Genomic DNA, 22881 nt, shown 5'->3' with positions numbered 1-22881 from the left:
AAGTATAATATATTATAGAGGTTAATTAAGGAGTAGTCTTTTAAGTAGGTTAAAGGAAGAAGGTTAATTTAATTACTAAGAGGTAATTAGTATTTATATTACTTAGTTAAGGTAGTAATTATATTATTAAGGCCTGCCTTTACCCTGCGCTCATCTAACTCTATACATAGACTCCCCGTCCTAGCTCACGGATCATGTTGGTTGGGTATATTTAACATATTGAACCTCCCCAAGACGTCACCAATCACTCGGCACACCAAGAACTTAGTCGTCTTTTACATATGTGGTATAATCCACCTTGCACCCGATCTTACCATTGGTATGCCTCTAAATGAATCTTCTGCCATCATGTTCTTCACTTTCCAAGTAGCTAGTATCATGATTGAGGACCTGGTGTAGAGATTGAATGATATTATCGGTCTTGTGAAGAGTTCTGTTATGAAGAGATGTATTGGATATGTTTGGCTTATGGCTTGGCTTGTTTGGACTTTTCCATGGTGGTCGTTTGTCTGCACGATGCACATGAAGGCTGGAAAGGATGACCTGATTCCTCTCGCGCGAGGGACTAACTCTCAGATTTGAGAATTGGTATATGGAGAAGTCTTTGTAAATACATCATCTAGAAAAGGTAAGAGTTATGACAGGAATTTATATAATCTCTGGCAGCAGTCTTACAGGCACGCACCAATTATATCCTTAACTTAACAGTATCTACAAGCAGTATCAGGACAATATCCATGGTTGCAAGTATAGCTGCACAATCCCTTGTAAGTGTCCCCAAGACCGGAAGCAGGACAACCTTCACGGCCATTCGTGGCCGGAGGTGACACAGCTGTTCCATACTTAATGCACTTGCACTGGGCTGGAGGGCAGTAGTTGTAACCACAGGTGAATTGACAGAGACCAAGATAGTTACCACTTTGACCATCAGCTACAGCACCCTCGATACAAGCCTTTCCGTTACCTGCGTCAGTCACCGTTGGGGGGTCATTTCCTTGTGTCGGAGAAGCTGGGTTGGTTCCGAGAGAAGGCTTAGGCTGACAAGTCGTGACGTGCAGACCGACGGTCAAAGACGCGAGACCACTACTGTCGAGAGGGTCAGAGAAACCGGCGGCAATGGTACCAACATAGGCATTGAAGTTGTACAAGCCGCAAGGGCAGACATCCGTGATGTCCATAAGCGAGGTGTCGGACAAGACGTTGGTACTGCCACGCTTGAGAGTGAATGTCTGCTTGCCAAGGCTGGCATCGACCTTGATCAGAGTAGCTCCAGCAGGCACCTCTTTCGTGATAGTATTGCTTCCTGATTTGATGATGACTGTTCCAGCGGACTTGAGCAAAGTCACAACGTAGACAGCGTCTTCCATTGACTGCCATCCATCAGGACGACCCTGGAAATAATTCTCATTAGGCTTAGATGGAGCTCTACCAGAGGTCGTATCGGTAGCATCGCAGTTGAGACCCTTCAGATTACGGCGGTACCAATAGATAATTTGATCCTCTTCGATATACTTGGCCACATTGGTGTCTTTGTTCTTGTATGCAGCGATGAAAGGCTTGGAGAGGTCAAGCCAACCGTTGTGAGGCATATCGTTGGACCACTTGGATGCTCCATCATCGGTGTGTTTGTTTTTGAGAGGCCCGATATAGTGAGACTCGCCATAGTCGTTCCAGGTAAGGATTTCAACCATAGGAAATCCCTTTTGAAGGACCTCGTTCCAGCGGTCGAAGATGAGTGAGCCGCTCGGGAAGACCCAGTTCTAATGTTGTTAGTCTTTTCGTCATTCCTTTTTATGGCAAGAGGTCACTAACCTTGGACCAGTCGACCTCAGGGCCATAGTGAGTGAAGAACCAGGGCGAGACAGCTAGTTATGAGTTAGTCACCTGCACTACTACGTGGAAGAGGGGCACTTACGAGCCATGTACTTCTTGTTTCCAAGCCAATTCGTGTAGCTCTTGTCACCATCGGCGACACTGACACTCTGACCATCCTTAGGCGCCTTGTTATTACCATCGTTCGGCCAACCCATCCAGTTCAAAGCACCATCAATACCGTTCGTAGAGCCTCCCCAAGGAGTAAAGTTAGGAACGAAGAAGATATTAGAGCCAGAAGCGCTTCTGACAGCATTGGCATCAAGCTTATCTCCTGCAAAACTAGACACAAAAACTCTATTGTCAATGCGTAGCTGACCTAGGCGGTCGGCATACTTCTTGACTTTCTGACCAACAGCGGCTGCATCGCTAACTGACCAGAAATGAAAGTCGAATGAGATGAAAACCTTCATGCCATTACGATTGGCAGAGTCATACGCATAGTCGAGTTGCGTGTCCGTGTAATCGTCGGTGCCGATGTTGAGGGCAAAGGCGTCAATACCAGCGGACTTTGCGCGATTCATATCATTGTCATAATCGGCAGAGCTTTGTCTGTTGCCAACAATACCGATCTGATGATGTTAATTGAGTATGAGCGTGAGGGATAGATATGCATACCATGAAGTGGGCGAACACCAGACGATCACTCGAGGAAGCTCTCTCAGCAAGTGATTGACTGTTAACAGCAGCTCCCTGAGAAGCCGTAGCAGCAAAAGCTGCAACACCAAGGCCTTGAAGTAGGCGAGAAATGAGAACCATGGTGAACTATGTTTGACTACCAAACAGTTGGTTGTTGGTTTGTCAATTAACCATGAGGGATTTAAAGCGCAGAGTCTGCTGCTTTATATGCATTTTTGAACCTGGAAGAGTAACACAGGCTATACGGAATACGCGCATGCAGACCGTGTAGGGAAGGAGATTGCAACGCTGTGGGTCAGGAGATCCATCAACGCGCGGTGGGCTGACAGCATGTTTCATGGCTTAATGGTGCGTTTGACAGATATCAACATACGCTAATCCCCAAGATCCTATAAGCTATAATAAAGTACATGTGAATACATTAGCTAAACGGCAATACAGTTATATTTTACCACTACCTTTGCTCCTAGAGTTCTCTTTCTAAGTGTTGCCAGACAAGTGCCAAGAGGGGTTGCCTGTTTAACCATGTCTATAGGCTGTAACCGAGTATAAATACGAAGATAACAGGGTTCCGAAGGATTCACAAGCTCCACACTATTGGGCCATAATGCGAACCTAGTAGTAAATTTTACCCAAATTCACGGCAATTCGGCGTTAGTATTTGGTCACTATGTAGCTGTTTTAGAGTATTAGTAATAAGGCTATCTCCCTCAACCCTTAAACCAGGGAGTTTGTTATTAATAATAGCGTGGCTAAGCTGGTTATACTTCTTGAAATCCTGGCCAATAGTGGCTGTATTACTAGAACTGTGATATTAGTCTAATTATCTATGCATTTTCTAGGATATTGTAAATATAATATCTTGCTAATTTGTCTAATATAACTAATACTTTACTTTGCATGATCAGTGCCCTAGATATCGTGGGGCAAGATATGGAACTTCGCACCGAACTTGCGAGAGGTCAGATAGTTCTCCTTGGTCGAGTTGAATCGCGCGGCATAGGCTTCAAGGCCAGGAATCCAACCGCCCTCACTGATCTGTGCGCCTCCAGCACGGGCATAGTTAAAGCCCATGTCAGAGTAAAAGTGATCAGGGATCTGGGTCGGGGAGTGGCCAAACCCGGAGTCAGGAATGCCGTAGATAAAACCAGAAGCCAAGTGCTTCGGCGACCCACGACCCTTGAAGAGGTCGATTGTAGCTGTGTTGGAAGACGTTTGGCGGCGCTCAAGGGCGGACGAAAGAACGAGCTGAGGTAGCGCTGCCAAGGCCACCAGGCTACTAATAGTCAGGGACCGCATAGTTACAGGTAAAAGGGTAGAACTTAAACATACATTATAGTATTTATTTCTATCTTATCCTCTACTGGGCGACGTAAAAGTCTGTGTCTGAGGATCCTGGTATGGTATTTTAGAACGTTTTCCTCACAGTATAGTATATTTAGTCATATTAAAAAGGTAGACCGAGATTATAAAGGCATATCCAACCCTATCTGGCTCAAGGCCTTAAACCAATGCTTCGCTGATGCATCCGATTGTGCCTTATCATATTCTGACCATATAGTTTTAACAAGCCGCGAAAAGCTATCGCTCGCTTTATACGGCAAAGCTTGTCTAATTATGTCGAGCCTTGATAAAACGAGACGTCTCGCTTCGGCAACCTTGAGGACAGACTGCGGAATAAACGCGGTCATCGTATCTGAGCTTCCTGGCAAGCATGTTTCTGGCGTAAGATCAAATAAATTCCATTCCAGTTGTGAAATGAAGACATCAGATGGGTCATTGTTGACTCCCTCTGGTGTTCTTGGACAGTGAAAATCGGGGTACCTGTGGAACTTCAGACCCACGGCCGCAGTAACATATAACATAGGGTGAATAAACTTTGAACCTGATTGAGCTGGAATCCTTTCAAGTGTAGCCACGAGCTGCAGAGTCAAGTCAACGAGAGATTTTGCTCGAGATGCTTCATCCACTGCGCTATCGGTACCGGTTGACGCATTTTGTCCACCGCTTGTGTTGACGACAAGATCATCAAAGGTTAGGTACAACTGCAGCAACCCAGCTTTGCGATAAGCCTCGGCTGTCTCTAGCAGATGAGAGACAGGGGTGTTATCATCCCGTGTATCGACATGAAAGCCTTGCAGCTCTTCCAGAAGCACGATAGTGTCAAAGTCCATACTTAAAAGCTCTTTCTCAAGCTCGTACGCGACTGCTATATCGCAAAGGGCCTTACTTGCTATGTCACGACCAATAGTTGCCTGATCTTGGTTGTAATCGCACGCGCTTCGACAGAGAGCCAATACCTGGCCGAAAATCTCAACGACCTCGTTCGATATGCCACACCAAGAGTTTGGAAGCGTTCCCAGTGGCTTGATACTTTGACTGAGCGATGAATGCTCATATGATGTTGCGTCAAACGTATCAGCTTCTGGTAACATGGCCCGACGAAGTCTGTCCTGGTACTTCCGTCGTCTTTTCTCGACGTTTGAGGGGTTTGAGCCACGGTCCACCAATGCGAGAAGCATCTCCCAGTAGGTCAAAGCTTGACAGAAATAGGCATGTAGCAGAGCATCCGCCGTCGAGATCCCAACACTCCACATAGAAAGCAATTCTCTAGCTGATTCCAGCCACGGATAGTCCGAATTTCCAGGAGTGACCCAATGGGATGAAGTTCCCATTGCCAATACAGCAAAGACCAAATCAGCTGTGACTCGAGCTAGTCCTAGGTTTCGCACTCGAGAAATTCCCTGGGTAATAGCGAGAGTAGATTGTTCTCTCAGTGACGGTAGGGTTTGCCTCAGATGGGGCATAGTGTCTACAAGACACACAGCCGACATGACTTGCATCGTATAGAAGACGGCCTCAGATGTAGCCCATGAGTTTCGAGCCAATGAGCGATTATTGTTTACCTCGGAATCGAACGTGGAGCGCACTGGACAGATATATCGAAACCAGTACTCGATTAGTGTTGTTGATATGTGAACAGGCGCTTGTATAATGCGGGGATTGGACATTGATATCAGGTCATGCCGTGAATCCGGCATTTCAGGCCTTTGCAACAAGTTGAAAGGGTTCTGTAGAGGCTCGCCAAAATGGCCGACCCCAATATCAAGGCCTGTGGCTTGCCAAGTTGGCGAAGCCTCGGTTAGCCAGGTAAAGTCGCAGTCGTCATCCAGGATAATGGGTCCATCTTGCAAAGTATCTAACACATATTGATGATCTGTTGGCCCGGCTTGGATACTGAAATCTTCTGCTTGAATTACAGGTGGTGGCTCTTGCGGTTGGTCATCTCTTCCAGAAATCGTCTCTTGAGATATTAACGTCTCAGCCCGCTGGTGCTTGTGCGACCATCGTAGTTTCTGCGTATATCCAGGGCACGCACATACGAACTTGGCACAGTTCTCGCAATTGGGCCGTTTCTCATCGCATTTGATCTATCACATAGTTAACCACGTCAACAGACTAAACTTGATGATCCGTATTGCTGATGCCGCTACTTACGCGTCTAGCTTTGCACTTGGAGCATCCATTTCTTGACTTCGCTCCTCCGTTTCGCCGCTTGATCCTAGGAGGATTATCAGGGTTGGATGAACTTTGTGAGTCCATGAAGCGTCATAGATAAAGAGTGGTGGGAAGCGAAATAGCTTCGGTGCTTAGAACCCCGCAGTCTCGAGAGAGTAGCTTGTGATGTCACGTGGGCCAAGCCTGTTCAGGGTAGGTAGTATGGAAATAGAAGAGGCAGCATAACTTGAGATCTGTCTTTAAAGGTTGTGTCTTACAGTAATCTTAATGAATGAATTATATCTACAGGCTCTTAAACTATTGAATCTTCTTTAAGTCTTATTTATCTGACTTTAAGAGTGTCAGACTGACCGGTCTTTTGACGCCCCTTCACTCACGTCCTGCCCCTCATACATTATTAGCCAAATCTATTCTTCAAGACACGCAGCCTGCTGAAGTATGAATCCTTATCAACGTAAGTGCCCCTTAACCATCGTGGCTTTCCAATATCAGCCATGTCAAAAGCTCTCCTTGAGTGCAGAGTTCTCGTGTTGTCAAAAAGGACACAGTCACCCGAGTTCATCTTTCGCTCGAAAAGATACTCGGACCGCTGTAGCAATGCGTTGAACTTGAAAGCAGCTTCGTGCCATGCGTCGACCTTATCGTTCAATACTGATAGAGGTGATTGATCGCCTCGTTTCTCAACTAGGGGGTCTTGATGATTCGAAAAGGGTGCGAGGAACGGGGGACCCCAGTTGATCTTTAGCATATGTTCAACGAGCACCGCGTCGCCCCATCCAGAGCCTCCATTCTTGAGGCTGAGCTGGTGGTAGTCTTGAGCATAATCTTGAACACGAGTATACACCTTATCGCCGATTTGGAGCGGTCGGAGGTCAATGACTGGCTTCGTCGTGCGGTATACGTTGTCATTGGGATGGTTGTAGTGGTAGTTGACGGGGATTGCGGCAAGGGTCTCGAATGCCTCTGGATCCGAGTGGAATAAGTCGATTGCCGACTTATAGGCGTCGGCAAAGACGCTGGCTCCTCCCTTGGATGCAGATTGGACGCAGTGGAGAAGCTGAACATGCGGAGGGTTCTGGAAGTATAGCAAGTCGGTATGGAAACCCAGATCGGCGGACGTATATGCGGCGTTGATGGCTTGAGGAACCGTACGCACTACGCAAATATTAGTTTTGTTTCGACTGTTGACCATTGGCTTTCACCGTACCATCCCATGTGCGGCCATAAAAGGTATCCTGGACGGGACCAATGCGTTCAGCGATCGTGGCTAGCGAGTCTACCTTGCCAGGAACATTTGTGACAAACGCCAGGCCATCAGTTCGAAGCTGATGAATGAGCTTATAGACTTCTTTATCATCCTTCATATACTCTTCGTAATCGAAGTCATCTAAGTTTGGTAGAGGCTCCTTAGTCCACAGAACCTGCGCATCGTGTTTGTCTCTGCCGAAGCCGGGGAGAGAGCCCGACTCGATGATCTCTCGTAGGGCCGTCATGCTCAGCTTCGTAGTGTGATCTTGGCTACAACCCGGGGCATCATTCTCCCACTTGATGTTCACAGACTCGGAGGCAGGATCAATCTCGACCGAACGGGCTTGGATGTTGGCTGGGATATCGGCGGTCGAGAAGAGACGCTGTTTGGTTGATTCGTGAACGCACAACGGACATTGGCAGGAGTCACGCAAAAGGAGGGAGGAGAATTCCTGAGTCTTGCCGTCGATTGAGATTGGAACTCTTGGTGGCTTCTTGCTTTGGACGATGGAGTAGGAGCGGCGCAAAGTATTAGCGGTTTTCAACGCGGTATGGGCTCCCGGCAGTAACTTGAGGATAACCTGTCAGTGTCGACACACACCCTGTAATGGATCTTAGACACTACATACCTGTGTTTTTGTCCTCTGGCTGGCTGCAAGACGGTTCATGGGTAGACAGCGAGAGGTTGACAGTAGCCGTTGGGCCGGGGCTACACCTCTACCAAAGCGTATGGCTCGCGCCAGTGGAAGTCTAGTTATGGTATGCATCTTGGGATTTGCGCAAGGGTTTTGAAGCAAGAGCTATACCATGCAGTACCCACCTGCCGGTCATACCCACCTACCGGTCAGCGAAAAAAAAAATCCCCCATACATAATGCACTTTTTTAACCTCATGGGAAAACCGTAATAAAAATAGTAAAAATAAGTTTATCTCTAGAATTCAGATCAAAATTGAATCTATTTTAATATTTTCTAGGCCTTTTAACCTCTCGGCCTGTGCGGGTGCGTACGACACCTAATTCTTCCTTCCCTGAATTTGACCTCTCATCTTCTTCCATCCCTCCCACCTCGATCACATCCTCAATAACATCCACCTCTTCAATTGCTTCGTTTGGCTCTGAAATGGTGTCACTAGTCGCTAGAGCCTCTGCTAGCGTCATAAATTTCTTAATGGGGTTCGGTATCGCCTTTCTCTTCTTGCCTCTACTCAACCGGCCGACTTCCTCCTCTAAACTGGCCACTCTTGAGCTTAGGGACGCGATCTTTGACTCTTGTGCTTCAAATCCTTTTGATATCACAGAATACCTCCTTCTGGTAGAGGGGCTCTTGTTCTTCCCCAGGTCTCTGATGTGACGGCTGGTCTTTGGCGTATTATCAGAGTCGACTTGCCCGTCTCTGTGGCCGTCTGATCCAGGCGTCGTTTCCTTCTTGTCTGGTTGGATTTCGGCATGTATGAGCGCTTTCCGTCGTGAAATCGGCCAGTTCCCAGTTACTCTCCAGCCTGAAAGGATGTTTTTCTTCGTCATACCCACTTCCCTGGCTTTGGCATAGGCCTTAATGAAGTTGACCTTATCCACGGGCGCAGAATCCGTCAGGCTTGCCAGTTTTTGGAGCTCTTTTCGATATGCAGCCTTGGATGCGTTGAAAACACCATTATCCAGTGGCTGTAGGCCATGAGAGCAATGTGCAGGCAGGTAACAGCAATACACGTTATTCAAAAAACACGTGGCCATCCACTCATCCTGGATTTTCAGTCAGCGGTATTTCTGATCGAGAACAGGTAGACACCCACAGATACATGGCTCCCATGGCCATCTAATATGATGAGCCTTGCATCAGACTCATCTGCTGGCTGGGTTTGGGGCAGATAAACCTCTTTGAGCCACTCGAGCGCGATATGGTTGTCTGTCCAGCCGTTATCGGACGTGATATAATACCAGTCGGCGATCTTGTTAAACTCATCAATGAACCACTGCTTCTGAAGTTCTTTGCCCTTGAAGATAATTCCCGGCTTTAGAAGACGGCCATCTGCAGTGACGGCTTCGATAAAACTAGTCCAAGTGCGGGACTGCGAGCCTTTGAGGAAGGCCTTCCTCCTGGAATCGCTACTGCCAATTACCAAGGAATCCAAACCTAGATTTGCAATTTATCGGTAAGTCTTGTATCAGAAGTGGTCAGTACTCACCAAATCCAGCCATGATACCGCCCTCGTCAACATTAACCGTGTTCTCAGGCTTGATCCAGCCATATTCGCTCTCCCGGATATCAAAGTACCAATTGACGGCCATCGGGGTAAAAGAATTAAACCTTGCAGCTTCCTGGCGTTTTCCTACCTTCGTATTGATCTCTGGATGGCGTTTAATAAACCTGGCTAGCCAGTGTACACCGATAGGCCTTTCCCGGCCCTGCTGTCTCAACAGGGCAGCTACCGTGGCGCGAACTTGACTGTGGGAAGGAGCATAGCCCAATGCCTCTTGTCGAAGTATCCATGTAACTAATCTAGCCTCTTGGGATTTGTATAACAACTGGGCAGGTTGGGTGGCCTCGGACTTTGACGGTAGGCCTCTTAGTCGGTCAGACAGAGTGGTTTGGGGCATTCCATGCTTCTGGGCGGCCTGGTGCTGCGAGAGGTGATTATCTGTAACATCCAGTATAGCTTCAATGACATCATTCTCTGTATAAGGCTGTTGAGGCATTTTCAAGGCGATTAAAGGAAGCTGCTATAGATAAAAGTTTGATGAAATTTTGGGGAGGCTGGGTGATGAAGGAGACATTTGAGAAATTTTACACTAGTGTCATGCGACCAAACTGCTTGTGTAAAATACAAATGAATATGCCAATATGAAACAGCATGAAACTCTCAGTAAGACACAATCTGTTCCATGTAAATAACTTCAATTTTGGCCAAGGACTGTGCAAGTGAAGTTTGACATTTTGTATGGGGAATTCTTTTTTTCGCTGACCGGTAGGTGGGTATGACCGGCAGGTGGGTACTGCATGGTAAAACATACCGACCTTTGTTAATATAACCGCGTCTATTAGTATCGGATAGACAGTCCAGCCAACACTCCACCTGCAATATCCATGTTGGGTTCGCATATGCTATGCTTAACCAAATCTGTTAGTCCTTTACGAAGCTGCAGGTGCTTCAGGACAATTTACCCATTTTGATACATTTATTGCGTGTTCGCCCCGCAGCTTATCTTCTATCCTGATCTTTTTTCAAGCCTTGGGAATATTAACAATATTACTTACAACGTGAGCACCAATGAAGTGTGCGTGATATTATCCCTTCGTAACAATTGTCCCTTTTCCGTAGCTGATGCAGTCTGTTATCACCATAAGCTAAACCGATCTTGGTCAGTGAATACGGAGTGTCTTACAGAAACGCGAAGACCACTTCTCGTTGGCTACCCTGATACCCCGCTGATGCTGAGTAATCGTATTTTACTGCCGTAAATAGTAAAGCGCGTCTAGACAATCGGCAATTGCAGAGATACAGCTGTCTAAGGCTAGAAGAAGGACGTGGTATAAACAGGCTGCGATGTAGCCCTGGCTATCTCGACTTTCAGCAACTGTCTGAAGCTTCTTCCTTTCCATAAAACTACTGTAATATCTTGTTTGCTAGCGTTGCCGCCAAAATTACCATGCCCCCGTCGGCGCAAGTTGACGAGCAACCCCAAAAGGTCAAAAAGACCCCCTTGCAATTGATTTCGCAGGGCGCCTGTCTCCCCGGAATCCCCAAACATCCCACATTCGCTGCGCAAAGACAATGGCAGTTGGAGAAGATGGCGCTGGCATTTCGTGTCTTTGCACGATTGGGTTACACGGATGGTATGGCTGGTCATATCTCCGTGCGGGACCCTGAGAATCCACACACTTTCTGGACAGTGAGTGTCAAGACTTGATGAATGTGTACAAAGAGATAAGCGCTGAAGAATCCTAGAACCCCCTGGCAGTGCATTTCGGCATGTTGAGAGCCAGCGATATGATCCTTGTCAACTATGAGGGTGTTCCCATCGGAGGTAATATGCCCACTCTATCTTTGACCCGTTATGCTTAAGCTTTCCTGCCAGGAAACATGAGTCGACCAGCAAATGCTGCAGGCTTCCTCATACACAGCGCAGTCCACAAGGCTCGACCAGATGTTGTCGCCGCATGCCATACCCACAGCGTGCATGGCATGGCATGGAGTGTCTTTGGGCGACCAATAGAAATGATCACACAAGACGCTGCATACCTTTACGGTGATGCCCAGGCTGTCTACCGTGTTTGTGTTTGTTCTTGGTTGCTTATTCATTTTATTCTGATGATGTATAGGACTTTGGAGGTGTCGTCGTTACTCAAGAAGAAGGTGACAAAATCGGCGCTGCTTTAGGTATGTTTGGAGATTTTGCATTCCTTCACTACGATTGGTAATAACAACGGCATGTAGGACCCAAGGGTAAAGCTATGATTCTCCAAAACCATGGTCTTCTTACAACTGGTACGACAGTCGACGAGGCCTGCTTCCTCATGACTCTCATGGAGCGGGCCAGTCAATGCCAGTTACTTGCTGAGGCTGCAGCGGCCAACGGCATTCCGAAGGTTCTCATTTCTGACGCGAGTGCAAAGTACACCTTTGAGAACTCAAGTGACTCGGAGACCTTGTACTGGGAGGGCCAGCCTGACCTGGAGTACGAGGAATACATGTGCAAAGGTGAGCATAAGCTATAAAGATTGATGTACCTATAAACAGCCACCGCGATTAGTTTGGTGCAAAGACGTATGGTTCAGGACTCAAAAAGCGGGGTTTAGAAGAACTATTACTATTCCTTAGTAAATGCAACTTGAAAACAGACTTTAACTATATAGTGATTGATATCCTCCTTGAACTACTATTTTAAAGCCACCGTCCAGGTTAACAACATCAAAGCTGGCCTGTCTGAGAATACAGTAAGCTAAATAGCCGCGGTAACCAACTTGACAGTATACCATAGTTGGCCTTGACCTATCTAAGGTGTTTGACTGATGCCTCAGGTTATTGAGTGGCAAATTCATTGCCATCCACAACCTGCAGTTTGTCGAGTTTCTCTCTGGTAAGCTGTTCAGCTTGAACAACCAATTGAAAGCCCACTCGGTAGCGGCTCCCAGCCTGGTTCTGTTGTAAAGCCATGTCGTGTGCCAGGTAAAAAGATTACGCATCATCTGAAACTGGGACTAGAAAGTAGAGATGGGCCGTGTGCCACTCATAGGCCATGCGTTATGCACGATGTGAGTACCATGGTGTACCAACCACTCGTAGTCAGAAATCGCCAGCCCAAGCTGAGGATTCGAAGTCTGAACTTCAAAGTCACGGAGGTTGGAACGAACATGAGAAGATAGCATGTTGCGAGCAAGCTTCAGTTTGGGGCGTTTCAACAGAGATGCTGCAAGGTCTGTTGATACAGACGACTGACTTGACGCTGGGATTGTCTGCAAAAGAAGATACAAGGCGTGAGCCAAGGCTACCAGTGGCACCCGGGACAACAATAACGGCATCTTCTCCGTTGAATGATGGCTGTTGCCATTGACTAGACAAGGCAGATAGGCCTTGCAAGTTCCGACCGGCCGTATACTGTGATACCTCGTTCTCAGCCCGTCTCTCTCGTTTCGTGATATCCAGTTCAGCACTTGTAATGTCATTACCCTTTCTTGGCATTTCCAGTAGTAGAGGTTGATGTGTAACCCCGCATGCAGGGGTCACTGTACTAGCTGCCTCTTCATTCGTCCGCTCGGGAATGGCCTGTAATTATTTGTAAATACATAGCTATGAAAATCGCAGGGCTCATTTGCGCCTCTGGCATGAAAACATAGACCGCCAGTCTTCAGAGGTCTAATTTAAGCATAGCACTTACATTGCCAAGGCTCCAAGTTTTAGTTTATACCAACTCAATGCAGATCACGTCACTCTCATGGTCTGGGTCCCAATGAAGGAGGAACTTGAGTTAGCATTGACTCTTTAATACTACGCTATGAATCTCAATTGCTTTTTGTAATCGAAACTAGACCAATAATCGTTTAATCTGATCATTTTTATAGTTAAATTCTGTGACATGTGTAATATCCACTCTTCTGCGTGCAACTTGTGTCCAGCAGGCTATAAGGAGCCAGCAATTCCCCTCAACAATTCTCATCCAGCTCACCACAACACATCTCTACCTCTCTCTGGAACATACAACACTCCAACTCGGTATTTACAAACTTTCCCTAACTCTGGCCCAAGCTAACCTGACATCTCAAAGCCAGCAATGAAGTTCTCAGCTATCACCGCCCTCGCAACCTCCTTGGCCACCGTCAACGCCTCTCTGTGCACTTATGACGACCATCCAGTAGACGTCCTCCGCTATTACATCGGCGCCGATGGCGTGCCCGATGTTCTCGGGATATGCAACGGATTCTGGGACAATGTCAAGCCTCAGTGCAGCGGGCAATGGCAGGGTGGCCGAGCAGCCAATGGCGACCTGCATGCGGAATTTCAGGCATATAGAAAATGTTTACCGCGGTTTATTGACGCGGGTTGGTGGCATGCTACCAAGAGCCAGTGGGGATCTATTGAATGCAAGCTTCGACAGTGAGGATTGGTGGCATAGAGATGCTTAAATAGGGAACTCTATGCATAAGCCAATAAATCTCAGATAGACAAATATTATCACAAGGAATGTTATATTACAAGGCGTCTCTTGCAATACAGAGTTACTCGCTATAACTTTCTTCCTTATAGTTGCCGAGAGCTTTATAAATGCAATTTCCTTATAATAGCTATTTTCAAAGGTTCTCATTTTTCTCATTTCTGGCAGAAGTGCAAAGTACGCCTTTAAGAATTTAAGTCACCTAAGGACTTTATACTGTGAAGACCAGCCTGATTAAGGATATATAGTTTACCCCCTAGAAGAGTATTTCATCCTCTCCTCGGCTCTGACGCCAGTAATTAGTAGCTTGAAGAATATCTCGACATCCCCCTAGCATCCACCCCCATTTTTGTAAAAATAAAGGACTTGCCTCCCAACCACGAGTGTCCCAAGGGTCTCCCCAGACTATCAGGCTCGGCTTCCCCTCCAAGCCAGGCTTGACATCGAGCAGGTCGCCACATAACTCATCCATATCCAGGTGGCGGAACGAGAGCAGGATATTATCCCTCATCTGGGGGATCGGGAAAAGGTCAATCCACGGATGATGGGGAACAGTTCTCTGCAGGGCTGTTGGCTGAAGATTTAGCGGGTAAGAGTCACAGGACTGCAGGGGTCCGATTATAGAGAAAGGTGAGATGACACCCTTTTTTTGCCAACGGTCTGAGAATCCCAAGGTGAACCCATTCTGCACAAGGGCGTTGAAGACGTTGACCTGGATGAGAGTCGACAGGTACCATGGCTGCGGGCAGCCTAGCACATAATCTTCATAGGCCTTTTTGACAAACTGGCGGAGAGCGCCTTGGGCGCCCGGGCGGAGCAATACACATCCCGATCCAGGCGTGCAGCCTGCGGGAGACTTTATCACGGCCAACTTTTGAGGAACAGATGGTGATCCCGGCGCATCCGGGGCATCTGTTGTTGCCAGGGAAGCGTAACGCGGTCTGCTGCCTTGCCCTGGATGTATGGATGCGGGTCGTCTCGACGCTTTTCTTCTTTCTACAATCCCAAAGCATAAGCAGATGCCAGTCTATATGAATTCCTCCCCAAGAGGCGTCCGATACTCACCATATGCCCTTTGGTTGAGACGGTTTTGTAGCTTGCGCCTCCTAGCACTGCTTGTTATGCCGGTCCAGTCTTCGCCTGCGGTACGTATCTCTCTGCGCGGTGCCATGTCACTCAGCTTGATGAGAGGGGCCGCAACTAGGTCAATTGGATACTCCATGGCCGTGTCGGTTCGTGACGGACTAGAATCTGTCATGTTCAAGAGCTGAGAGCGTCGCCAAGTTAGAGAATCTCCTTATGCACCCTGCTGAGATGTCCATGATGAACTTCCGGTGAGAATTTGGAGACCCACAATGAACCCGGGGGCTCTGGCGACCTGGGGCTTCAGAACTAAGTTACCCCATATCTAAGCAAGTTGCATTAGCGTTAGCCTCGGGGCCAATGATGGTCACCCACAATTCTGGCCACTTGGGGCTTCAGAACTAAGTTACCCCATATCTAAGCAAGTTGCATGAGCGTCAGGCTCGTGGCCAATGATCTTCTCCCTGCCCTGCCATCAGAGCTTAGAAGACAGGGACATGGGCTGGCTAACCTGGAAGAGTTCTCTGTCTCGGGATATCTCAGACGACCGACATTCCCAAGGTAAAGTCAAGTATTTAAACAGAAGCCTGTCCATTACCTAGAGCTTCAACCAGATAAAATTCACAATTTCACCGCAAACATGTCCCTTCCGCAGAAATCGACACAGTGGGTGGTCAAGCGATTCGATGGCCCATCTGGGCTTGAGATGCAGGTGGCGCCTATCCCTCAACTTGGGCCGAACGACGTCTTCATAAAAGGTGCGAGATAGGCCAAGTCATTAACTCTCTTCCTGTTATTTTCTCTCCAACTCACATCAATCCAGTCCACGCTATTTCCTTGAACTACCACGACGTCGGTACCACCAGGGTTTGTCTCTGCCTTTCCAAATTCCTCATCCGCCTCGGGTTCTTCTAACATGCATTCAGGGCCATTACGAACATGCCTTGAAAGACGTCGTTCCCGTCTCGGATGGAGCTGGAGTGGTTATAGCCATCGGGTCTAATATCCAGAACTTTCAGGTCGGCGACAGAGTCACGACAATCATGAACGGAGCACATCAATCCGGCCCGATAAAACCGCACTACATCAACTTGCTATTGGGAAACGCCTATCATGGCGTCCTCCAGGAGTATGTCGTTATTCCAGCACAGTACGTGATTGCTCTTCCACGCAACCTCAGCTTTATTGAGGGCAGCACGTTGCCGGTGGCAGGCCTCACTGCATGGAACGCTCTGTTTGGCGCCCAAGGGCGCCCTCTACTCCCGGGACAGTGGATTCTCACACAGGGAACTGGCGGTGTAAGCACCTTTGCTATCCTTGTAAGTCTCTATTGCCTATATTGACCAGAGCGAAAACATCAAACTGACTCGGACTGTAGTTCGCCAAGGCAGCTGGCGCCAAAGTCATTGCGACCACGTCCTCAGCTGAAAAAGCAAAGAAGCTCAAAGAAATGGGGGCTGATCATGTCATTAACTATCGGGAAGTTGAGAACTGGGGTGCCCAAGCGCGGGCTCTCACCCCAGGGGAGGAGGGAGTTGACATCGTGGTCGAAATCGGAGGCGGTGCGACTCTAAAAGAGGTATGGAAGGAACTCGCAGGCTTGTGATGTGCTATTGCTAACGTGTCGGAACTTGATAGTCTCTGACTGCCGTGAAGATGGACGGACTTATCTCTGTCGTTGGATTACGAGCTGGTACTCACCCTGAAGAGCAGCCAGTTCTTGTAGACATGTTCTTCAAGTTCTGCACCACGCGTATCGCATATGTGGGCCCTCGCGTGCAATTCGAGGATATGAATCGTGCAATTGAAGCTAGTAACATCAAGCCAGTGATTGATGGGCGGGTTTTCAGCCTCGAAGAGGCCAGGGATGCTTTTGAATACTTGGAGAGCATGAAGCATTTCGGCAAGGTCTGCATTGAGGTGGTCAAGGGTGTCTAAAAACGCATATTTAAAGAGAGGATGCTTGTGTAGATGCCAGAGCGCACTTGTTAGCATATTTTTAAGCATAAAATCATGTTCCTTAAGTACTACTTTATGTATTTACCAGGCTCCCTTTTTAATCTTTTCTAAAACTAAGATTCTTCAACAAGTAAGTATCTTGGCGACTGCGGCTTCGGCGGCAACCATGACAATGGTCTGAATATTACCAGTAGGAAGGTCGGGGTGGATGCCAGCATCAGAGATAAACTAAAGATAATTAGTGAGTGGATGGATGCAAAGGGACAGGCTACACTTACAAGGTTGTCCATGCCATATACCTTGGCGTTGGTGTCAACAACAGACGAGCCTCCTTTGCGGCCATCATCAGTACCCATCTTGGTAGTACCGGCATAGTGGTTCCCGCTGGTAACAGCCTTGATAATAGCTGTGGTGTTGGTCTCCTTCTGAAGAACGAAGCCAGTGGAAGAATCAGTGATCTTCTCAACCATATCCTGAACGAAGGCCTTCGCAGCCTCGACATCTCCATCTGTCTGCAGGTAAGGAGACTTCTCAATGATAGTCTTGCCCTCTTCAGTCATGCCCAGAACACCGGTGGAGGTCAGGCCGTGGGTCATGTAGACCTTGATAGAAGCGATACCGTCACCTCCAGCAGCACACGATCCTTGAAAGTATCGAGTGACACCATCAGAACCCTTGTTCGAGCTGAAGAAGATCATGCGATGGCGGCCTTGAGTCAGGACTCCAGAGGACTTCTGCTCATAGAGATTAATGTTCTTGGTATCGGTGCCGTTCAAGACACTATCAGTGTCAAGCATGCCCCAAGCACCACCAGTCTTGACAGTGAAGGTGAAAATGGGATGGTCCATGAGGTTCTCGCCAACAGGAAGTTCAATCCAGTTTCTCTCGGCAGGGAGAGTGACACCAGTCTTCTTGGCCGTAAGAATCTGCTTCTTGGGACCGATACCAGAGTTGAACAGCAGGCGAGGGGTTGTAAGGGCGCCAGCAGAAAGAACAACCCGACCGTTTTTGGAAAGCTTGACAATCTCCTTCTTACCTGCAGCAGTTTCAACCTCGACGCCAGTAGCTCGCGAGCCAGATCGGACAACTCGGATGACCTTGGAACCCATGCGAAGAGTGAAGTTATCTCGCTTCTGGGCAAGGGGGAGATAAGTCCTGACGGGTCCAGCTCGCAGGGCATTCTTGACATTCCAGGACGGCCAGCTATAAACCTCGTGCTTCTCGTTGGGCTGCTTGATCATGTCAACCGACTTCCAGCCCAGTTGATCGAAAAAGCCAGACAGAGTGCTGTAGAGTCCCTGGTCGTATCGCTCGTTGTTCTTGGAGGGTACTAGAGTGCCCGGGTTGCGAGCATATAGTCTGGTAGCAGCTGGTGCAACATCGTTCCATTTCCAACCCTTGGGCCACTTGTCGTCAAAGTCGCGAGCAGGAGGATGCACAAAGACCATGTAGTTGACAGTGACACCGCCACCGAGAACACAAGCGGCCAATGCAGCAGTATCATCACACATGTACTCGTTCCATAGATCAAGTCCACCAACAGCAGATGAGAGGCCAGGGACATCGATTGGGGTGAGCGAGGAGTCCCAAGAAAGAGTGTGATTGGATCCTGTTGCGACGGTTGGACCATGTCCACGCTCAAGAAGCAGCACCTTCTTGTTGGCCTCGGAGAGTCGCTCAGCTGTGATCAGGCCAGCAGGGCCACCGCCAACGACAATGTAATCGTAGGTAGAATCGGCGTGCTTGCATGAGGCCGGTGCCGTGAGAGCGGCCAAGGTAAGGGCAGAAACGCCCGAAATAGATGAGAAGCGCATGATGAGACTGAGAAATGATAATACGCCTCTAAAGATTGATAAGGACGGGCATGGGAACGTTAATCAATGGTGAGGGATTCTAGTTACTTAAGAAGTTGGCCGTTGAAAACCCAATCTTGTCGCCCCATTGTATGCTTTCAAGACGCTTAGCTCATGAGGTTTCATTGATGGAGCAAAACCAAGGCATTTCCGTTAACCAAGCCCGAAGACTATACTGTCTACGCAATAACGCCGGGCAGATGGTGGGTGCCACGGTAGCTGATTCATGCTACGATTAGTTAAGATCCTCACAGTTCGCCGATTTGACTCCATATGCCAAGCTAATTCTTGATAAGATAGAGTGTTTACATTAGTCAGGTGGTCCGGGTTTGCCGTGAAACGCTCGTCATGTCCACCTTGAAAACGTTGAACACTGTGTTCGGGCCAAGTTTGACAGATCGTATCCCGGTCGGCTTGCAAATTCTAACTGTTTGTCATGATTAATCAGAAGCCGTAGTAGTCCAAAGACGGTTAGAGCCGTTGAGAAGAAAGTTTCGAACTTTTCTAGAACAAGTTGGCTCGCTGTCATTGCCGAGAGTATGTCGGCTATTGATTGGACACTTTTGTCGGCGGACGGAGATGCTTCAATTCCACCAACCATCGCAGATTCATGCATCTTCCTTAAATTTTAACTTCGGCATTGAAGCCGGTTTTCAGATTCGCCTTTTCATCGGGCTATCTTTGCTCAGTATGAACAGCGATTCGCAGCACACAATACGGAGTGCAAGCAACCTCTTAAAGTTAGGTTAAACATTTAAACAGGTAAAGCATATTACGCAATTGTGACGTATATCTCAAATCGCGTGAAACTTAGATGGTATATATTCAACGCGGATTGCATTCTTGAGCAAGTTGAAGGTAATTTGCATAGGTTTTATCAGACAGAAGCCAACGGCAGTTTATTTAATTGTTCTTCGGCCTACAAGAATATATTATCGTGCTTGAAGTAACACTCGCCGACTTGACTTCGATTTGCCCCCACAACAAAAATGGTGTACCTGTTCGTGAAGTCACTACTCAGGTCGTTTTGGTTGTAGACCGGCCAATCCGTCAGGCATTCTTTCCAAGCAATCTTGTTATTTAACTCATGATCTAGGCGCCTTTAATCTTCCCCCGGTATTTAAAAGAGTGTTAGAAAACATGCTGAATTGAGCATATTTATAACAGCTGTAGGCGGACTTCCCTACCCTGAAGCTACTAACAGAGTATGGGTCCATGCCTCGGCATATCCGGCTGCTGCGTACTGCTGTCCACTAAAAATCCGAGATTGCTCGTATCAAGCCGAGACTGCACAAGCACTAAGTTTATTAGCATGTCTCACAAACATCATGCACTGAACATTCGATCTCCTTGCAATTGATGCAAATATCAGTAAGATCATCACAACAGAGGAAGAATTCGTCCACTTTGTATTTTCGAATATTGGCCATGGTTCTTTTGGTATGCGAGGTCTGGCCTCATGCATCAGGGTTTTATTTGCCAATTGCCCGCGCTCGAATTGGAAAAGGAGACTGCCGATTGGGGACTTTTGCTGTCACAGGGTGATTGACAGCGATATCGAACTCCAATGAGACCATTCGAGCCATCTGATGGGCTTGGATATATGTAATGAAGTGCATAAATACAGATTGTGAGGGATGTTCAGCAAATGCCGTACTATAGCCTTGCGCATCCTAATAATAGCTACAACAACCGAGATTAGTTCGTGTTTATGGAGTCACTAGCCACTTAATCTCGTTCTGTGCGCAATACGTCACATGGTGCATTGTGCCTATAAGACATCGTAACAGCCTACACATTGTTGATGGTCTGTCCCGCTCCCTTCACATTATCCCGACCTCTTCATCGACCTCATACAACGATGGGTTCTGTCACTCGTTTCGCTTCGGCCGTTTTGGCCACCTCGACCCTTCTCGGCGCTGCTTCAGCTGCCGTCGTGGACATGCCTATAGTCATTCAGGATGGCTATGTATGTTGATTGCATTCTATTCTACAGACGAAAACTGACTTTGACAGAAAATGGTCCAGGTCGCCGTCGGAAAGCCCGAGCAAGACTTCCTTCTTCTCTTCGACACTGGAAGTGCTTCGACTTGGATGGTCGATAGCGAGTGCGCCAAGGAATGTCCTCACGCCAGAGAGAACCGAGTTGGGTATAACTTCACCGCATCTTCTACCGGTAAATACACAGGACAGGACGCTTCAATCGACTATCTTGGAGGACGAGTTGCCGGTCCGACCGTGGAGGAGCGCTTCGAAGCGGATGGCCTGACTTGGGAGTCGAAGTTTATCGCAGCCAACGAGAGCAACTGGTCTTCGCTGGCCGCTGCCGGCTTCATGGGCCTGGCTTTCGGCAGCATTGCTGATGGGGGCGCTACACCTGTCTTCGAGACTCTTATGGCGGAGAAGAAGATGGACGAACCTCGATTCGGAATTTACTATTCGAAAGAGGACGGAGACGATACCAAGGGCAAGCCAGGAAAGGGTCTTCTCACCCTCGGAGGGTCCAAGGAGAAGGAATACGTCGAGGGCGACTTGATCGAGATTCCGATCAACACCAACATCAATGACTACGATGTCTGGCGATCCGTTCTTCACAGCACTACCGCCTCACGAAAGGGAAAGAACTCCTCCCAGACCAAGACGAACGTCGACCTTGATGTTTCGGTTGTCTTTGATACTGGAGCTTCTGGTATCACACTTCCCGAGTCCAAGATCATCGACGTTTACGAATCTATCGGCATGAACTGGACAGCGATCCTCAACGGCGAGCATATTCCTTTGTGCAGCGAATTTACCAAGGACTGGTCTATTGCCTTTGAGGTTGGCTACTATGGCGAGACTAAATTCCTCAACGTCACCGGTGATCAACTGGCTCTTCCTGGTTTTGCGAACAGAGACGATGCTTGCTGGCCACCGATGGATTCTGGGGCTGAGGGCTTCGCCTTGCTGGGTACTCGGCTCCTAAAGAACTTCTACACCATCTGGGACTACGGCGTGTTTCCCGAGGAGGCTGGGTTCATCCGCGCCAGCCTGTCTTTCGGCTACTTGAAGGAAGGAAAATAGAGTGACAACATCACATTCTGTAGTTTACTTAGGCAATATACTGATATCCTCTCTTCCCACGTCAAATCGCTATTGTTCCACTCCACCTTCTATTGATCGATACTATTTCTCTTATGCGAGTTGTGAGGGTAGGCATGTAATACGCCCCGTTGTCGTCTTCAATCCCAAAGCTCATCTGAAGCTCAGTACATGTCTCTCCTTGAACCCAATGCTCAACCCGATTACAGATCAGCCGCAGTTGCAGTAATAAGAGTCTCCTATGGTTGCATTAGCTTGGTCTCGTTGGGTCTCGTAATGGGGTTTATAATTGCAACGCATACCTGGCTGAGAGCAAGCTTCCAGTGCAGCTGACTCTGCTCCGCCCATGATCAAGAGGTGCTCGATACAGTCATCACAGTTGTTAATAGCCATGCAATCTCTCTGGCACTCTTGTTGAGCACGTGTTGTGCAACCAGTAGTGCATTGTCCAGGTGGCTGGTTGAAGCACTCGAGAGTGCAGAGAGATTGTTTCTCAGCCGCGCAGTCTGTGTATGTACCTCCTAGACAATTGGGGTTTGACCCAACTTCCCGAGGGCCATTGCATGCGTAGATCAGAGAAACAAAGGCACATAGAACAATAGGGAACTGGAAATATTAACACTGAGCATGTATATTTCTGGTAACATACCTTCATATTGAGTGTAGATCGGTTGTTAAACTTAAGTGAGGAGTACTGTAGTACTTTGATATGTCCTGGCTTATCTTCTGTCGAAGTCTTGATGAGAAAGAAATTTTGCGAAAGAGGCCCTTCTTTTATTCTATAAGCAAAAGAGCAGGATGCATCTGCCTGGACATAACATGACATCATTTATTGCATCCTCAAGAAGCTGAGATGGGGCAGTGGATCCAAATATGCGTGGGATCACACCTGATCGACAAGCTGAGACATCATTCTCCAATTCTGCTTATTTAACTGGTCAGTTCGCGAGATCTGCAAATCCTTCTTAAGCATAAGAA

The 22881-nt window shown here is 47.8% G+C and overlaps 10 protein-coding genes across 10 annotated transcripts; 4 read left to right on the top strand and 6 right to left on the bottom strand.

The window, feature by feature from the left end:
• Window positions 1-701: 701 nt before the first annotated feature.
• BKA55DRAFT_696553 (glycosyl hydrolase family 71-domain-containing protein) lies at window positions 702-2631 on the bottom strand (the record flags this gene model as incomplete). Its single annotated transcript, XM_046200276.1, has 4 exons — window positions 702-1760; window positions 1813-1865; window positions 1916-2444; window positions 2491-2631. The coding sequence occupies 4 exons, from the start codon at window positions 2629-2631 to the stop codon at window positions 702-704; spliced, it is 1782 nt and encodes a 593-aa protein (XP_046043261.1).
• A 915-nt stretch (window positions 2632-3546) lies between these two features.
• Window positions 3547-3759, bottom strand: BKA55DRAFT_486645 (uncharacterized protein; the record flags this gene model as incomplete). The annotated part of the gene is made up of 1 exon (XM_046186228.1): window positions 3547-3759. A coding segment is annotated over one exon (213 nt), but the record flags the coding sequence as incomplete, so codon positions are not given.
• Window positions 3760-3977: 218 nt separating this feature from the next.
• Window positions 3978-6114, bottom strand: BKA55DRAFT_545315 (uncharacterized protein; the record flags this gene model as incomplete). The annotated part of the gene is made up of 2 exons (XM_046190805.1): window positions 3978-5942; window positions 6010-6114. 2 exons carry the CDS (start codon window positions 6112-6114, stop codon window positions 3978-3980), a joined length of 2070 nt encoding a protein of 689 aa, XP_046043259.1.
• A 168-nt stretch (window positions 6115-6282) lies between these two features.
• On the bottom strand, window positions 6283-7946 carry BKA55DRAFT_680498 (uncharacterized protein; the record flags this gene model as incomplete). The annotated part of the gene is made up of 3 exons (XM_046198216.1): window positions 6283-7185; window positions 7238-7859; window positions 7908-7946. 3 exons carry the CDS (start codon window positions 7944-7946, stop codon window positions 6428-6430), a joined length of 1419 nt encoding a protein of 472 aa, XP_046043258.1. The 3' UTR covers window positions 6283-6427.
• Window positions 7947-10795: 2849 nt separating this feature from the next.
• On the top strand, window positions 10796-12116 carry BKA55DRAFT_625869 (class II aldolase/adducin N-terminal). The gene is made up of 5 exons (XM_046196845.1): window positions 10796-11167; window positions 11224-11302; window positions 11354-11547; window positions 11598-11655; window positions 11713-12116. The coding sequence occupies exons 1-5, from the start codon at window positions 10925-10927 to the stop codon at window positions 11991-11993; spliced, it is 855 nt and encodes a 284-aa protein (XP_046043257.1). The 5' UTR covers window positions 10796-10924; the 3' UTR covers window positions 11994-12116.
• A 1430-nt stretch (window positions 12117-13546) lies between these two features.
• BKA55DRAFT_545312 (uncharacterized protein) lies at window positions 13547-13873 on the top strand (the record flags this gene model as incomplete). The annotated part of the gene is made up of 1 exon (XM_046190804.1): window positions 13547-13873. The coding sequence occupies one exon, from the start codon at window positions 13547-13549 to the stop codon at window positions 13871-13873; it is 327 nt and encodes a 108-aa protein (XP_046043256.1).
• Window positions 13874-14183: 310 nt separating this feature from the next.
• On the bottom strand, window positions 14184-15185 carry BKA55DRAFT_545311 (uncharacterized protein; the record flags this gene model as incomplete). Its single annotated transcript, XM_046190803.1, has 2 exons — window positions 14184-14923; window positions 14993-15185. 2 exons carry the CDS (start codon window positions 15183-15185, stop codon window positions 14184-14186), a joined length of 933 nt encoding a protein of 310 aa, XP_046043255.1.
• A 465-nt stretch (window positions 15186-15650) lies between these two features.
• BKA55DRAFT_525464 (alcohol dehydrogenase) lies at window positions 15651-16948 on the top strand (the record flags this gene model as incomplete). Its single annotated transcript, XM_046188759.1, has 5 exons — window positions 15651-15768; window positions 15834-15877; window positions 15937-16329; window positions 16389-16589; window positions 16649-16948. The coding sequence occupies 5 exons, from the start codon at window positions 15651-15653 to the stop codon at window positions 16946-16948; spliced, it is 1056 nt and encodes a 351-aa protein (XP_046043254.1).
• A 144-nt stretch (window positions 16949-17092) lies between these two features.
• Window positions 17093-18783, bottom strand: BKA55DRAFT_545309 (uncharacterized protein; the record flags this gene model as incomplete). The annotated part of the gene is made up of 2 exons (XM_046190802.1): window positions 17093-17197; window positions 17248-18783. 2 exons carry the CDS (start codon window positions 18781-18783, stop codon window positions 17093-17095), a joined length of 1641 nt encoding a protein of 546 aa, XP_046043253.1.
• A 1900-nt stretch (window positions 18784-20683) lies between these two features.
• Window positions 20684-21885, top strand: BKA55DRAFT_696545 (aspartic peptidase domain-containing protein; the record flags this gene model as incomplete). Its single annotated transcript, XM_046200275.1, has 2 exons — window positions 20684-20791; window positions 20839-21885. 2 exons carry the CDS (start codon window positions 20684-20686, stop codon window positions 21883-21885), a joined length of 1155 nt encoding a protein of 384 aa, XP_046043252.1.
• Window positions 21886-22881: the final 996 nt, after the last annotated feature.

The sequence above is a fragment of the Fusarium redolens genome (assembly GCF_020744475.1).
Source record: "Fusarium redolens strain MPI-CAGE-AT-0023 chromosome Unknown BKA55scaffold_22, whole genome shotgun sequence".
Taxonomy (NCBI): Eukaryota; Fungi; Ascomycota; class Sordariomycetes; order Hypocreales; family Nectriaceae; genus Fusarium; species Fusarium redolens.
Note: the sequence above shows the minus strand (reverse complement) of the source record. Positions and strands in the feature narration are given on the sequence as shown.